This window comes from Megalobrama amblycephala, linkage group LG4 (assembly GCF_018812025.1).
Source record: "Megalobrama amblycephala isolate DHTTF-2021 linkage group LG4, ASM1881202v1, whole genome shotgun sequence".
NCBI lineage: Eukaryota > Metazoa > Chordata > Actinopteri > Cypriniformes > Xenocyprididae > Megalobrama > Megalobrama amblycephala.
In genome coordinates, this window is record NC_063047.1 from 1,675,532 (window position 1) to 1,692,901 (window position 17,370).

The following is a 17,370-nucleotide window of genomic DNA, read 5'->3' on the forward strand; positions in this document are numbered from 1 at the left end:
TTACCCCACATTTCATGTATCTCTGCTAAAACCTCACCTCCCTTCTGTTGTTCCCTCCACAGAACCTGACGTGACAGCCGCCGAGCCCCCCCTTCCACTCATCCTGGAGGACGGCACTGCTTACGTGGTTCGAGAGATCCTGGACTCCCGGCGCCGTGGTGGTCGACTCGACTATCTCGTCGACTGGGAAGGCTATGGCCCCGAAGAACGCTCATGGGTCCCCAAGAATGATATCCTTGATCCTATTCTGTTACAGACCTTCCACACCAACCACCCAGACAGACCTGCTCCACGCCCCAGAGGAAGACCACCACGACGTCGGGGTCCGCGGCCCTCAGGAGCGGGCCGTGGGAGGGGGGGTACTGTCACAGACACGTCAGGTTCCACCTCACTTCCTTACCCACGCACTCAATCACCAGCATACTAATCACCGCCACCTGAAGATCATCAGCACCATCATTACCACCACTATAAAGCCACCACACTCACACACACTCACTGTCCGGTCTCGTTTGCACTACAGCACATGTATGCTTACCTTAAGGACTCCCAACGACATACTTACCTGCTCCAGCGATCTCCTTCATCTCCTTCGTCTCCTGTTCTCCTCGTGTGCCTACCTGCCTGTGTGTGTGAGTGTCTCCGCCGTCTCCCTCCAGTGCATCTCTCCTCCAGCATCTGCAAGTTTGAAAAGGACAGTATTACATTCCATTCATCTCTCAAGAACCACATATCTACTTGCTATCACCCAGTGCTCTGCTCATTGTGAAATAAAACTCACCTGGTTTGCTTTTACCTCTGTCTCCGTGTCTCTGTACGTAACAATTTGTATGGGTCTGTGATTTGAAAACTATCTGCTCACCCCTGAACACCCTCCATATAGTTCATACACATATTAGCTTTTCTGGTAACACTTTACTTGAAGGGGTGTGCATAAGACTGACATGACACCTTCATAATCATGACATGACACGTGTCATGAATATGAAGGAGGTTTTATGAATGCTTATGACAACTGTCATTAAGTGTCATTCGCTCAATTATGTCATTTTTAATGCAAAGATGACATTGTTTGAGATGTCCGAGTTATGACAACTTGACATAAACCAACACATCATAACCTGTCAGTGTCTTTGTCATGACAACTTGACATTATTTAGCTTTATGGGTTAACATTACATTAAACTGTCATGTGGTTGGTTTTGACATTGGCTGTTATGAGGCCATTATATCAGTGTCATAAATATGTAGCTTGAGCTCAAGTACAGTGGTACAAATTGAACTTGTCATTAAAATGTCATTAAGTGACAATACTCTGACAAATAATTTTATAACAGCGTCATGACTATTTTCATTTCGTGTTTTTTTTTTTTTTTTTTTTTTTTTTTTAAGTTTCCTCCAACAGAAGGTCAGATAATAGACAATTTCAAATTTCGTAAAAAAGATGACACTGTTATAAAATAATGGTAACACTTTATTTTAGGGTCTTTTAACTAGTTGCTTATTACTATTAGCATTCATATGGCTAAAATATTGGCTATTTATTAGTACTTATAAAGCACATATTAATGCCTTATTCTGCATGATCTTATTCTACATTCTTAATCCTACCCAATACCTAAACCTAACAATTAACTATAATAAGCAGTAAATTAAGAGTTTATTGAGGGAAAAGTCATAGTTAATCGTTTATATATGTGTTCCCTATACTGAAGTGTTACCAAAATAATGTAATGTAATGTTAACCCATAAAGCTAAGTAGTTTTTTAAGTTTGATAATTAATCTGCTATGTCATGTTTATGACAGGTTATGATGTTTTGCTAATGTCAAGTTGTCATGACAAAGACATCTCAAACAATGTCATCTTTGCATTAAAAATGACATAATTGAGCGAATGACACTTAATGACAGTTGTCATAAACATTCATAAAACCTCCTTCATATTCATGACATGTGTCATGTCAAGATTATGAAGGTGTCATGTCAGTCTTATGCACACCCCTTCAAGTAAAGTGTTACCACTTTTCTCTATGCATTTAGACATAGTATACACCTACCCCCAAATGTAAAGAAATTACATGGAAAATGTTTTCTGTTCTCTGGAACTTCATCGACTCCACCTCTCATGATGATATCTAGCCTTTCAGAGTCCTATAAAAGATAAAAGAGGCTCTTCAGTCAGATCTGAGAATCAACAGCTGCTTTTGGTGAAGTCTCTGGATTTTACAAGACTACACAAGAACAGTGAGTTTTAAAGTCAACAACTTGTGTTTAAAAAAACAAAACTGTGGCTTAATAAGTGACATTTGAGGTATGATGTATTTTTATCAGAAGAACTGTAAAGTTGATCAAAAAGATTTTCATTTTTAGTTTTGGAATTATAGATTTTAACTTTAATGCTGACTTCATTGTTTTATAGATGAGTGCATCCAAACCCGAGAAAAGGTAATTCTGCTCAGATTCTTATGACAGAAGCTGTGCACTCCATTATATACTGTACTGCATCACAATTCAAATACAAACTGAGTTATAGCAGTATGTGATGTTAAAGTCAGCACGGGTCTGTCTCTGCAGTGTTGAGGTGAGAATCGAACACTCTCTGAATGAGAACGAGGAGGAGTTTGTAGCCAGAAGGAGAATTGCTGTTCTACAAAGTTTGAATAAACTTAAGATACGCTGCAGTCAGGTAAAACATCTTAATATATCTGTCTGGCTATTTACAAAAGATGTTGTTTATGGTGAACATCAAATGTTTGCTAAATCAATCTTTGTTTCAGGATGAAGTCCCAAACATTGCATTACTGGGTTCTGGAGGAGGACAAAGAGCCATGGTGGGATTGCTGGGATCCCTGGTTCAGCTCCAGAAAACAGGTCTTCTGGACTCCATCCTTTATCTGAGCGGAGTCTCTGGATCCACCTGGTATGAACACTGAGAAATAACACTCACTCACTCCCACACACATGCACACACAAATTTGAAATGAGAGTATGTTGTTCCTCTGAAGGTGTATGGCCTCCTTATATCAGGAATCAAACTGGTCCACCGAACTAGAGACTGTGAAAGACAAGATCATCCAGAGACTCAGCAGTTCTGAAGTCAGCTGGAAAGAAGCATTTGCCAAACTGAAGAAATATTACGACGAGAAAGATGAAAAGATATTCAGTTTGACTGACGTCTTTGCAGCGATGGTCATCACAACATATGTGAAAGAGGTCTGTGCCACATACCACAACCCTCAATGATCGTAATGAGGTGCTCGTTCAGACTTGAAAAATGCTATGTTTTTAGTACTGATATGAGAGTTGATAATGGCACAGCAAGGAACCTGAAGCACAGGGGAAACAATACTGTAACATTCTTCTGATTACAAGCTGCTAATCTACATGCAGTGCTGTTCAAAAGACCATATTGAAAATCTGAGATTTATAAACATTTCTTATAGAAGGTGTTTTCCACTTGTTTGTAACTGAAGAAATTGTCCCAGGTCTCTCCTACACCAACATGAAAAATACCAGCATTTTTTTTCTCTTCAGATAGATGAACGCACACTCACAGATCAGTGGGACCACCAGAGTAAAGACCCGTTTCCCATCTACATGGCGATCGACAAACACTGCAAACAGAACAATGATGCAGGTTTGTGTGTGTGAGAAAAAACGACAGAGTTTATGTGTTTATTTCGGCTGTTATATGAACATGTTTCTGTCTGCAGACCCCTGGTTTGAGTTCACTCCATATGAAGCAGGTTATTCCCTCACTGGAGCATTTGTGGAAACCTCCAGCTTTGGCAGCAAGTTTGAAAATGGCTGTAAGATCAAGAACCAGCCTGAAATTGACATGCTGTACCTGCAAGGTAACAAACTCTGTTTTAAAGGAGAGTTTATTAATATTTATAATTTCAACTTACATTCTACAGATTCTCCATTGTAAACTGTACATTAGAGAATACAGTAAAATAGATCAGTATTCTCTGGGATGTATATTGATTTGGAGATCAGGTCTGTCAAAACTGAAATATAAATATTACAATTAGTAATGCTGAAAAATAATTTAAAAAGCAATTTCACCAATACATTGAAGTGCTGCTTTTCAACATATATCTTCTCATTACACACTGATTTAAAGGAAAGATAATTTTTGCTTCACAATAACAGCTGAAATGCATGTTTGTATTGCACATTTTATTTTTAAAATGATACTTTTTTGTTTAATGTAAACACTTTTAAACCTAAATGTGTTTTCTGCAGCTCTGTGTGGCAGCGTTTTAGCTGATGGAGACGAGAACAAGAAATTCCTCTTGGAAAAAATAAAAGGTGCAACTGTATTTCTTCTCAAGTCTCAGTTCTCTCTAAAGCGTCATTTGATTGTCATGTCAACTTTAACTTAATTTGATCCTTTCCCCCAAGATTCCTCAAGTTTTGTAAGACCTGAAAGTAAAACACAAATGAAGAGGTGTAAGAAAATGAGGGAAGGTAAAGGATTTCTTATTACTTTTTATTGATCCATCTTTTGTGTCTAGTGATCTGTTCATGCTACTTGTTGATAAATAAACAGTTAAACTATTTAAAGATGAAAAATAAAATGAGCTATAATGATGATTATCACCACCTGATATGTGAATGTCATAAATTTGGGGATGGAAAGCACTTGCATTCAAGACATTTTGCACTGTGTTCATGATTGTTCAATGTGTGTTTTCTTCAGAAGATCCAACGTCTCTTTCTGAGGACGAATGTTACAAGGTGCTCATGGATCTCGTGGATATGAATCTCTCAGTTTTGAATGGCAATGATCCATCTGCTCTGGATGAATCCATCAGAACAAAGCTGAACAGTAAGATTTTCAGAGAGTGTGCTAGAAAATGTAGCTACATTTAGACAGTAAAACAAACTACAAGCTAATTGATGAAACAACAAATACGGATACATTAACATGAAAAACATCTGTTTTGGCCAACAAAAAGTAACACAAGATACAAAAACTAGAATTATACCTCGTCAGATAACAAGAACTTAATCATATTCATGTTCCTCTCTTTTTACAGAGCTCAATGGAGGCAGACGTCAGATGGTTCAAGCAAAAAACCTTAATCTCACTGATAAAAAAACAGCAAAACAGTATATGGAACAATACACTGAAGATGTGTATAATGATTTGAATCGTTGCTTCAGTTTCTGGCCTAAAAGTAAGTTGAACTGTCCTTTCAATGTGACGATTTGTATGATGTACTTCATTTTTGGTTTTCAAGCAAGATTAATGCATAAATGCAAAATGTGCTTTACTCCAAGATTCCATAAAGCTTCCAACAAAACAGGTTTGATGCCACAGAAGAATGTTTAGACATCCAATGATGTACTTTTTTTCTCCAAAGAACCATATAGCCAACTAAAAATATATACAAAATATAAAACAATATCAGAACCATTATATTGAATTTAAAAACCTCTGTGTATCTGTTCTACAGATATTTGGATGAGCATTTTTAAATGCTTGGCTGACTGGATCTGGGGTAGGAATTACAACTTTCTTCACAACATGAAAGGTGAGGACAGAAAGTCAAATGGACTGGTACTGACTGAAAGTGAAAGTGACTTGTAGTGTAGCCAAGTATGATGTACAATACTCGTAATTTGTGCTCTGCATTTCACCCATCCAAGTGAACACACACATACTGTGAACGCACACCCGGAGCAGTGAGCAGCCATTGGGGGTTCAGTTGTAGGTAATGAGAGTGGAAGAGAGCACTTTTCATTCACTCCCCCACCTACATTTCCTACCGGTACTGACTGAGACTCGAATTCACAACCTACGGGTTACAAGTCTGACTCTCTAACCATTAGGCCACAACTGCCCCAAAACATAGAGCTCTTCACAGATTTGCATGTCATCCGTTTGCAGGGGCCATGCAAATCTTCTCTGTATCGATCCAATTTTAGTAAATGTGCTGCCTTAGCAAGCACTCAATGCTGTGAACTGGAAATTCATAGTGAATAATATAATAATGCTGTGATCCCTCAGATAAAGCAGTGCCCTCCACTCTTCTGGAAAGTGAGACGAGAGACTATCAAGACGCTGGACTGTTGGTGAACTCACCCTACTTCTCAGTGCTGAGAAAAGAGAGAGACATCGACCTCATCATTGCTCTGGACTTCAGTGAGGCCGATCCTTTCAAGGTATTATGCACACAGAGAATTCACTTAGAGAAGTTAGTTTAAAAAAAATCCATATAAATCATCATTTACTCCTTCTCATTTCGTTCCTAACCCATGACTAGTTCCTTCTGTAGACCACAAGATGTAAAAAAAAATATCTAGCTGCTTTTTTCCTCATGACATTCATAGTTATCACCAGAGTTTGCACTAACCTAAAATATGCAGGATTTTAAACACATTAGATTTTAAACACATTAACAGATAATAACAGATAAGGGGGGTGGGGGTTTCTCATTCTGACAATTTCAGTGAATAACTACTTAATTTTAAATGGTCTAGCTCTTTCAATCTTTCAAACAATATTGTGATGCTTTTCCACTGCAGACAGTGAAGAAAGCTGCTGAGTTGTGCAAGGAACTAAACATCCCTTTCCCTGAGGTCAACATTCCCTGTGAAGATGTAAAGAAACCGAAGGACTTCTACGTGTTCAAAGGCCAAAACACTCCAACTGTGATCCACATCCCTCTTTTTAATGTTGTCAACTGTGGAGGCAAGTTAAAGTCTTACAATGTCCTGAATAAAACATCCTCTGGAGGACACTTTGGGGAACGCCTCAAACGTGACTGGTGTCTGAAGCACGTGTTTATACGCAACAGTGTCATTGGCTGACGACAGTTCATGACGTCACTACTGGTGCGGAAGTATGAAAGGGCACCTGTATTAGACATCATCAGCTTCTTTGTGTGAAGGAGACGTAGACAGGCAGGCCCAATGCATGGCAGAGAGACACAGTGGGTGCTTCTCAGTCCTCAAATTGAATACTCAAATCGTTTCCTCGCTGCTACATCCAGCCTGTGACCCGGAAACTGCTCGAACTCAGCCATCTTGAATGACATCTCAATTCTCTAAATGCACCTGTAGGAGGCAAGGAATGAAAAGCGAGGAAGCTTCCTAAAGAGTCATGAGTTAGGATACACAGGTTTACTCTTCCCTCGCATCCTAAGGGGGTGGAGTTAAGACGCGAGGAAAGGAAGAGAAGAAAGGAAAAGAGGATGCACAAATAAGAAATGAGAGGCACCCAGTGTCTCGTTCCCATTCTCAGGAAACCATGGTTACATGCATAACCTGAGACATTTCCTTTCAAATGGGAACTCACACTGCGTCCTTTAGAGGACACTTTAGGGAACCAATACCCACTCCACCATGCTGAGGGAATGACTGCATACTTGGCTGTGACAAGCAAAAACAAAGACTTGATTTAGATCTCAAAGTCAGATTCCCTCACTCAGGTCCACAGAACTCTAAGTGAAACTATTCCCTACGGCCACCACCCAACATCGAGCTCTAACATGGGTGGCGCTCAAAGGTCTGGTAATGTCAGCCTCTATGCCAGACATTATCCTTAAGGGAATATTGGCAAGGAAATCAATGGTTCCCTCGCCTGTCACTTGCGACCTAAGGGAGCCGTCTACTTAAGGGACCCGCTATCAGGGGAAGACAGCTTTAACCTTAAACTTGACTCATGAAGGGGCCACCTGCTTGGAAGCCCAACCTGTGGGGAGGTAGCCGTGTCCTAATTAAACATAAGGTCCAGCACCCAAGTAAAGGCATTGTGACGAGCAGGGTGGGACGAGGGCCGTGAGGGAACTGCACGAGGTCGGTGACATGAGTGATAACGAGCGTCAGCTGCGCGTTGCACCGGTCTCGTATCTCTCACAGAGGAGCTCTGGAAGCATAAAAGGGGGAGCGGTGACAGTGAAGGACAAGAGAGGACCAGGTCTGGACTTTAAGTTATGTTTTATTATTTTTGTGTGGCCGGCAGTTGTCCGTGAGGGACTGCCGGCATTACTTTCATTTTATTCTTTGTTTATTTTATATATTAAAGTTTGTTTGAACGTTCGCCGGTTCCTACTTCCTTCTTTCCGTATATATACAAACTTTGTTACATTGGTGCCGAAACCCAGGAGGAAGGAGGGACATGCTGTCGGAGAGCCCTTGCTGCTGAGGGGGATCGCGGTGCTGAGGAAGAATGAAGACCGCGAATGGCTGCCCGAGGCAGTGGTGATGGAGCGACCATACAACGGGTGGGACAGAGAGCTCGCTGCTGTGCTCCTGGGTCAAGGTGGGGTGGCTGCTGAGGAGCGGAGGAGTCGCCGCTGTTCGCTGTGGGCCGGGGCCTGCTGCTATCCACCATAAAGGAAAGGAGCAGGGAACGGGGGACTTGCTGCCAGCTGCCCTCAGCCGAAGGAGCCATCGCCGGCTGCCAGGGGGCGGAGGAGGATCGAGCTATCCACCGAGCATCCAGTACCATTGCATGGCTCTGTGAGGAAGAGCCTCGCGGCTGGCTGAGGACTGAGTGGCAGTATGCCATGAGGTTTGAATGTTTGCCAGTTCCCACCTCCTTCTTACTGTATATATATGAACTTTGTTACAAAAAATGAACTTTGTTACAGAAAAAGCATCCCTGTAACGTGGAGGGCACACTCCATGATAGCCCCTGCAGTCTAGGGATCATCTTGAGATCTTTTGTGGAAGCAGAATCCCTGCTTACAGAACCCTGAAGGAAAGGCCCAGCTTAAGTCAAGTCAAGTCAAGTCAAGTCACCATTATTTATATAGCGCTTTTTACAATGCAGATTGTGTCAAAGCAGCTTTACAGTGATATCTGGTATATAATTTTGCTGCACAGCAGCTCTTAAAGAATAGTATCAATGCAGGCAGATCAAAGCACTGTTGAATAAATGTCAAGAATACTGTTGAATATCAAATGTCAAGTCAAATGTCAAGTGTAAAAAAACCAAGCTATTGATCTCTGGAGCACACAAGGAAACTGCCTGCTTGAGGGCCCCGAGTGAGGAAGGCAGTTTTTACTTCACTGCTAACACAAGCGAGCCACCTGCTTAAGAACCCACTATAAGGGGAGGCTGCTATGACCCTGCGAATATGCTAAAGTTTGCATTCTAGGGAATATGCCTATTAAAAGGACCCGAAGAACCCTGAAACTTCAGCACATCTAAAAGGGAGCCACCTACTAAAGCCCCTTAAAAGGATGCGGCTGCCCCAAGCCTATCATAAGGGAGCTACCTTTTTCTTAAAGGACCCCACACAGAGGTGAAAGGAAGCTCACCTGACCTTGGAGATCGATGTCGCTGCTAAGAGGAGCTCAGAAGATCGGAGGCCACATTAGAACAATGAGGCCAAACCATGCTCAACCTTAAAGACAGCTTATCACAGCGGCCCACAGAGAGCTGACACTCTTGATGTCTCTGTCTAGGTTGAGGTCAGGAAAGTGGAAGCCTCAGCAAATAGCTCTAATTTAAGGCTCATGAAGAAGCCGCCTGCTTAAACCCCAGCTTCTGGGATAGGCAGCTGAGAATAGAGATGATCCTCACAATGCGTGCATTCAGTTCCCTTGAAAACTAAACACGTGTGCTCCTCACTGATTCACAGAGAGTACAGACACACATTCTTCATGATATTCATGTTCCCACATATGCAAACAAACGGATCCTGAAAACAAAAGAAATTGATGAAGTCTAATGCAGCTGCCTCATACTCACGGTCGCACCAGTAGTGACGTCATGGACTGTCATCGGCCAATGACATTGTCACATTTAAACACATGCTTCAGACACCAGTCACGCTGGAGGCATTCCCTAAAGTGTCCTCTAGAGGATGTAGTGTGAGTTCTCATTCGAAAGGGAACTGAATTATTAACTGTGTTCTGATTTAAGTCTGTCACTGTTTTATCAGATAAAATAGAGGAATGGCGGAAAAAATATAGCACCTCTAAATGGCCTCACAGCGACGTACAGACGATCACTGATCTTATGGAGGTCGCTGGAAAAAACATCTCAAACAACAAAGACAATCTGCTGGAGCAGATTCATCTGGCCATAAAAATACACAAATAATGAATAATAAACATCAGTGGTGTGCCGCATTCTGAAATAAGGCAGCAAAGTCCTCACTGTTTGTTTTATTGTTAAAAAAAAAAAAAAAAAAATTCAATAGTTTGTGTAATATGATAAATCATCTAGCTATTTTGCCTGATGGAGTACAGGCATTCAGATAAACAGTTAATGTAAGGATACGAGCTAACATGAGCAAATAACCTTGTTTTATAATGTGTTTTCTGTTTAGCTTTTTTTATTTGTGAGGCTTTAAAATGTATTTGAATAGTTTGATTAGTCTGCTTCCTTTGTTGTCATTCTGTGACTTACAGTAGCCTACTGCATAGTGTTGACAACTTGAAATAAACCTCTACAAATGTATCTGTGGCCTAATAAAAAGTATATAAGCTATAGCCTGGTTTGAATATTCTGTGTCATCCTTAATTTCTTGATTATTTTGGTATATTCAGTGTTTTCCAGACTTTATCAACCCCTTTTATCAACCCCAAACTACAAATGTTTCCTGTTTTCTCATATTTTACTGGATATCATGACAAATTATCATTAAAGTCAAACAGGTAAATGCACACTTGCTGTTATTTGTCACATATTTTTGTTGCAAAGCAAAATCAATATTTTTCAATATACCCCTTGGTGCATGTGCAATAATAGAAAAACATGACAAACATTGTTAAAAACCTTTCTAATAAAGATCTGTAAAGCTTATTTGGATTGTACAAAATTATTTTTAAAATATTATCTTGAAAATGTACTTTTCTTTTTTTTTTTTTTTTGCTGATTTTTTCTTTTCTTAGTTTTATTTCAGTTTTTTAATTTTTCAATTTTGTATTACCTCACAGAAAAAAAAAAAAAAAAAAAAAAAAAAAAAAAACTCGATCAAGAAAAGTGCCTGGAAAACATATTTTTTAAACAAAAAAGAATAAAATTACTAAATAATTTGGCCATAGGAAAATTTCAGAATGAATAAAAATTTTTTAAACAATAAATCTGGAAGGAGGGGATCATAACTTGAATTTGATGTCTCAGAAGTACAACATGACAACATTTGCTGTACTTAAATGATGCTGTGATGATAGCATATTTCATTTAATACATATAAAGGACAAAACGTGAAGATGAAAAAATAATGGACAATGCATTTGATGACCACAAGATGGCGACAAAGTCCAAGTATCTGCTTGGAATGGCAGTATTTAAATAAAAAAAAAATTGTGTTATTGTAACATAACATGTCCCACCCTGTGGGAAAGTTGTTGATGGGAGATTCTGAATCATCTCAATCACTTTCAGAGGTAACCCAGCTGCATTCAGATTCAACCTTACTTAGAGCAGAAAACTTGTCTTAGTTAAATCCATTTAGTTCCACTTAGCTGAGGCGTTCCCATAGTGAGATGCATGTTATAAAGAGAACCATAATTGAGAGTCATAATTGTAATTCAGTCTTTTTATTGATTTGATTATTAATGATTAGCAATTTATTACTTATAATGAACAGACTGAAACATGCAGAAACATGTTTAATATATTAAACATAAAAGTAACATAATGACCTTATTCAGAACAGTGCCATGACAGGTATGAAAGTGAGGCTTTGAGAGACTTATGTTTTCAATGGCATCCGCTGTAAAAAGCTGTATAAAGCTCCTAGATCACTTATAATTTTCCGCAGCTCATGTTGTCTGGAGTTTTTTGACTAATGAAATTTCTTGGAAAGATTTCATCTGCAGAACAATCCAAAAGCACATTAAATAACAATACAACCCACTGAAGAAATGTATGTCTTTCCCTCACAGTCTCGATTTCATTCCTGTTAAAGATGGAGCTGCTGTGAATAAGATCTGATTGGCCTGTTGCTTTGGTCACACAATAAATCCCGCCTTTCATTTTCATTTGCATTCCACGTTTGTCAAAAATGTGTCAGCATTAAGTCTAACTGAAACATGAATTTCAAAACAAAAAAACAAAACAAACAGTGAGGACTTTGCTGCCTCATTTCAGAACGCTGCACACCACTGATATTTATTACTCATTATTAGTGTATTTTTGGCCCTATGGCGAGGCGGATCTGCTCTAGCAGCTTGTCTTTGTTGTTTATGATGTTTTTTCCAGCGACCTCCATGAGATCAGTGATCATCTCAGTGCTGTAAGGATGTTGAAATGTGGCATATTTGTTCCTCCAGGCCTCAATATCATCTGAAGAAACATTAAACACTTAAATCAGAACACAGTTGATATTTCAGTTTCATTCAGGACATTGTAAGACTTTAACTTGCCTCCACAGTTGACCACATTAAAGAGAGGGATGTGGATCACGGTTGGAGTGTTTTTGCCTTTGAACACATAGAAGTCCTTCGGTTTCTTTACATCTTCACTGTGAATGTTGACTTCAGGGAAAGGGATGTTTAGTTCCTTGCACATCTCAGCAGCTTCCTTCACTGTCTACAGTGGAAAAGCATCACAATATTGTTTGATTAAAAGGGTTAGACCGTTTAACTTTAAGTAGTTATTCACTGAAATCATCAGGATGAGAACCACCCTCTGAGATAAATGAGAATGCTAACAGATAGCACTCTCTAGGTATCATAAATGAAAACTCATGCACTTATTTTAAAATGGTTTCCTTTTATCTGTTTAAAAGATTTTCAGGTGTCTTAGTTGTTGTGAATCACACAGACTATAAGAAGTCTTTAATAATAATGCTCAGAGCATGCAGGAGAGCACAGGAAAATATAAACAAGTTAAAACTAAGACAACAAGAAAATGAACAGAGAAAACTGAGGGTTTAAATACACAGACAGAATAAACAAAGGAACAATGAACAGATGAGGAACTAATGAATAACCATGGAAAATAACAATCTCAGAAAAAACTGAACTAAAACAGAGCGAGACAATTCCAGAAATACAGCATTTGTAATTATCTGTTAATGTGTTTAAAATCTTGTACATTTTAGGTTAGTGTGAACTCTGGTGGTCGTTATGAATGTCATAAATGTTAAAGGTCCCGTTCTTCGTGATCCCACGTTTTAAACTTTAGTTAGTGTGTAATGTTGTTGTTAGAGTATAAATAAAATCTGTAAAATTTTAAAGCTCAAAGTTCAATGCCAAGCGAGATATTTTATTTAACAGAAGTCGCCTACATCGAACGGCCAGTTTGGACTACATCCCTCTACTTCCTTCTTTAATGACGTCACTAAAACAGTTTTTTGACTAACCTCCGCCCACAGGAATACACAAGAGTTTGTAGAGTGTGTTTGTCGCCATGTCGTCGAAACGCTGTTATTTTCATCCCGCAGTCCAATCACCGGGTCTGATTCCGGCTCAAATTGATAGGGTAAAATTAAAGACATGTTTACAATAACACTGAGCGCGTGCATCTCCACGTTATGGTAAGAGGCGTGACCTTTCCGGGCAAGGTTCGCTAAGAGCTGCTGTCGAATCACAACACAGGAACTGCTGGCACAATCAGAACTCGTTACGTATTTCTGAAGGAGGGACTTCATAGAACAAGGAAGTCATCAGCCCGTTTTTATGACAGTGGAAACAGCGGTATACAGATAAGTAAATTATGTGAAAAATACTGTGTTTTTTTACACGCGAAACATGAACACATGTTATATTGCACACTATAAACACAATCAAAGCTTCAAAAAAACACGAAAAACGGGACCTTTAATGTTCACAGACTGCAATACTGGGCCAGCCCACTAGAGGCTGCAAGAGTCAATGTTCTGGTTGAGAAGGAATGAAAAAAAAGAGAATAAAATAGTGTTGGCAATGTTGTGAAACCAGTCATCCTCTCCTTATAATTTCTGTCATTCCGAGTCCCAAACATTACAATAAATAAAAAAGCAGCAAGATTTTATTTAAAAAAAGTCTGGTGTTGTGTTCTACAGAATAAACAAGTCACGGGTTTGAAATGTCATGAGGGAGTAAATGATGATTTCTAGAGGATTTATTCTTTTAAATGAGTGAATTCTCTGTGTGTATAATACCATAAACGGATCAAGATCGTCACTGAAGTCCAGTGAAATGATGAGGTCGATGTCTCTCTCTTTTCTCAGCACTGAGAAGTAGGGTGAGTTCAGCAACAGTCCAGCGTCTTCATAGTCTCTCGTCTCACTTTCCAGAAGAGTGGAGGGCACTGCTTCATCTGAGAATCACAGCATTATAATACAGTATTATTCACAATGAATTTCCAGTCAGCACCTGTCCATTTGAGTTTCTGTTCTCACCTTTCATGTTGTGGAGGAAGTTATAATTCCTGCCCCAGATCCACAGATCCATGCATATGAAAATTCTTATCCAAATATCTGTAAAACAAATACACAGTGGTTCTAATTCAGTAAATGGTTCTGATATTGTTTTATATTCTTTATATGTTTTTAGTTGACTATATGGTTCTTTGGAGAAAAGATTTTCTTCAGCTTTAACATTGTAAAGACAGTTCAATTTACCAAAAGGCCGGAAACAGAAGCAATGGCTCAAATCATTACACACATCCTCAGTGTATTGTTTCATGTACTGTTTTGCAGCTTCTTTATCAGTGAGATTCAGTTTTTTGTCTTGATAAATCAGCTGATGTTTGCCTCCGGTGAGCTCTGTAAAAAGAGGAGAATGTGCAGATTGAGTTCTTGTTATCTGTATAATTCTAGTTTGTGTATCTTGTGTTATTTATAATTATGGTTCCCTTCTGAAAGAGAACTCGCACTGTATTGGGGGAACGCCTCAGCATAATGATATCTGAAGCATTTGTTAAAGGATTAGTTCACTTTCAAATGAAAATTACCCCAAGCTGTACTCACCCTCAAGCCATCCTAGGTGTATGTGACTTTATTCTTTCTAATGAACACAATCAGATATATATTAATAAATATCCTGATGCATCCGAGCTTTATAATAGCAGTGAACAGCATTCACAAGTATGAGCTGAAGAAAGTGCATCCATCCACCAAACCGCCCTTACATACTGAACTTATGAAAAAAACGGAACTGGCATCACGTCAGTTAAGCTTTTTATGTAAGTTGAATAGGGAAGGTGTAGGATGTAGCGTAAGCTTTTTGAACTGCAAGAGTTTTACACTTTCTTCGTAAGTTGCATACATAAGGTCTGGCGGAAGCTAGATATTTTACTTCATAACTTGTTTAATATGGATTTTTTTACGCAAATGTATCGCTTTGCTTTAGAAGGCCTTTATTAACCCCCCACAGCCATGTGGAGTACGTTTATGATGGATGGATGTGGATGGAGACACTTTCTTCAGCTCATACTTGCTGATCCCACTCAATGCCATTATAAAGCTTGGATGCGTCAAGATATTTATTAATATAACTCCGATTGCGTTCATCAGAAAAAAGAAAGTCATGTACACCTAGGATGGCTTGAGGGTGAGTAAATCTTGGGGCAATTTTTATTTGAAAGTGAACTAATCCTTTAAATCACAGCAATGACATCACACTAGTGCGACAAGGAGGTATATAAGGGGCAAATAGAGAACATCGCTGCCTCTGAAATTGAATACTTCTATAATATATAGTACATGAAAAACAGTATGCCAACAGAGTAGTGTCCGAATTTATAGTATAGTAGGCGAAAAGTACCTGGATGACTTACTACTTCTGGTGAGTTCCCTTCTGAAAGGGAACTCTGGTTTTCTGAGAACAGGGAACGAGACACTGTGTCTCCTTGCCATGCCTCTAGGCTGCCTGCACAGTTCATAAAGTCCCTAAAGTGGATGTCATGATCTCTAGGTGCCCTTTATATATTTCCAGGTTGCACTAGTATTGTGTCATAGGCTGTCGCTGGCCAATAGGATTGCTGTGATTTAACAAATGCTTCAGATATCAGTCACGCTGAGGCGTTCCCCCAATAGCATCTCAGGACACAGTGTCTCATTCCCTGTTCTCAGGGAACCAGGCTTACAGTCGTAACCCGAGACGTTTGCGCTGCTAATAATGACAAGAACGTTTATCATTATTATAAGAACGTTTATTATGAAAATTTTTCTCATTATTATGACATATTATTATTATTATTACAAGTTTCTCAATTAATCAGATATTAAGTCACAATTATGAGAAAGTTTCTCATTTATGACTAACAAAATCATGTGTGTCATACATATCAATATCCTACTAAAAATATAGCTCTTCATTAAGATTGTATACATCATTGAGGGTTGTGGGATGTGGTACAGACCTCCTTCACAAAATTTGTGACGAACATCGCGGCCCAGACGTCAGTCATACTGAATATGTCTTTCCCATAATATTTCTTCAGTTTGTCAAATGCATCTGTCCAGCTGACTCCAGGACCGTTGAGTCTCTGGATGATCTTGTCTTTCACAGTCTCTAGTTCGGTGGACCAGTCTGGTTCCTGATATAAGGAGGCCATACACCTTCAGAGGAACAACATGTGCTCTCAGTTTTGACATTCACCACATCTGTGTGTGTGTGTGTGTGTGTGTGTGTGTGTGTGTGTGTGTGAGTGTTGTTGTTCGTACCAGGTGGATCCAGAGACTCCGCTCAGATAAAGGACACAGTCCAGAAGACCTGCTTTCTGGAGCTGAACCAGGGATCCCAGCAATCCCATCATGGCTCTTTGTCCTCCTCCAGAACCCAGTAATGCAATGTTTGGCACTTCAGTCTAAAACACAAACAGTTTGACTTTGCAAACATTTGATGTTTATCAGTTATGAAATAATTTGTAAGAATAAGGAAAAGCCAGGAAGATACATGAAGTAGCCTATGAATAAGGTTTTACCTGACTGCAGTGTATCTGAAGCTTCTGCAGGCTTTCTAGAACAGCTTTTCTCCGTTTTGCTACAAACTCCTTCTCCTTCTCATTCAGAGAGTGTTCGATTCTCACCTCAACACTGCAGAGACAGACTGAATTTAACATCACATACTGCTATTTTGTTAAGTCTTAATAAATACAGAATAAGTCTTATTCTGAGAATCATCCAGTTTGTAATAGACTGTAATTGCGTAAATAGTGCAGTGCACATTTTAGAAATCTGAGCAGAATTACCTTTCCTGGGGTTTGGATGCACTCATCTATAAAACAATGAAGTCAACATTAATATTCTTGTGGCTGTTTTCATCATCACACAAAAATTTAGGTCACATACAAATTATTGGCATTAGATTATTAAATTAAAAATTCATGGCACAGATAATCACTAAACATTCGACTGGAAACATAAATTGTAAAATGTAAATATTGATAATAAATATATTATAAATAATAATTTTATCTATATTATCTATATCTATATATATCTATATTTAAACAGTTTATATAT

General features: G+C 39.1%; 2 protein-coding genes and 1 non-coding gene across 6 annotated transcripts in view; 1 reads left to right on the plus strand and 2 right to left on the minus strand.

Annotated features, from left to right (window-relative positions):
• Positions 1-17,370, minus strand: part of LOC125266267 (cytosolic phospholipase A2 gamma-like) — a 40,328-nt gene that overhangs the window by 13,986 nt on the left and 8,972 nt on the right. Inside the window, exons 3-9 of one of the 3 annotated variants that reach the window (XM_048186781.1) lie at positions 17,097-17,122; positions 16,830-16,941; positions 16,570-16,712; positions 16,266-16,464; positions 14,524-14,667; positions 14,302-14,379; positions 14,156-14,219 (exon numbers count right to left, since the gene is read on the minus strand). In XM_048186781.1, the coding sequence (XP_048042738.1) occupies positions 14,641-14,667; positions 16,266-16,464; positions 16,570-16,712; positions 16,830-16,941; positions 17,097-17,122 (507 nt within the window). In that variant the 3' untranslated portion in view covers positions 14,156-14,219; positions 14,302-14,379; positions 14,524-14,640. Of the gene's footprint in view, positions 1-14,155; positions 14,220-14,301; positions 14,380-14,523; positions 14,668-16,265; positions 16,465-16,569; positions 16,713-16,829; positions 16,942-17,096; positions 17,123-17,370 lie in introns of those variants that run through there. The other 2 variants (XM_048186782.1, XM_048186780.1) reach the window with 2 other exon arrangements.
• On the plus strand, positions 2,174-10,789 carry LOC125266259 (cytosolic phospholipase A2 gamma-like). Of its 2 annotated transcripts, none has more exons than XM_048186759.1 (15): positions 2,174-2,245; positions 2,421-2,446; positions 2,576-2,687; positions 2,779-2,921; positions 3,007-3,214; positions 3,536-3,638; positions 3,715-3,855; positions 4,250-4,315; positions 4,409-4,474; positions 4,707-4,835; positions 5,047-5,187; positions 5,467-5,544; positions 6,021-6,175; positions 6,539-6,704; positions 9,907-10,789. In XM_048186759.1, the coding sequence occupies exons 2-15, from the start codon at positions 2,421-2,423 to the stop codon at positions 10,065-10,067; spliced, it is 1,695 nt and encodes a 564-aa protein (XP_048042716.1). In that variant the 5' UTR covers positions 2,174-2,245; the 3' UTR covers positions 10,068-10,789. The 2 variants fall into 2 exon arrangements, with proteins under 2 accessions (XP_048042716.1, XP_048042717.1); XM_048186760.1 differs by having other exon boundaries at positions 2,195-2,312.
• Positions 5,856-5,962, minus strand: LOC125268022. The gene has a single exon (XR_007184789.1). It is a non-coding gene; the product is annotated as a U6 spliceosomal RNA (small nuclear RNA).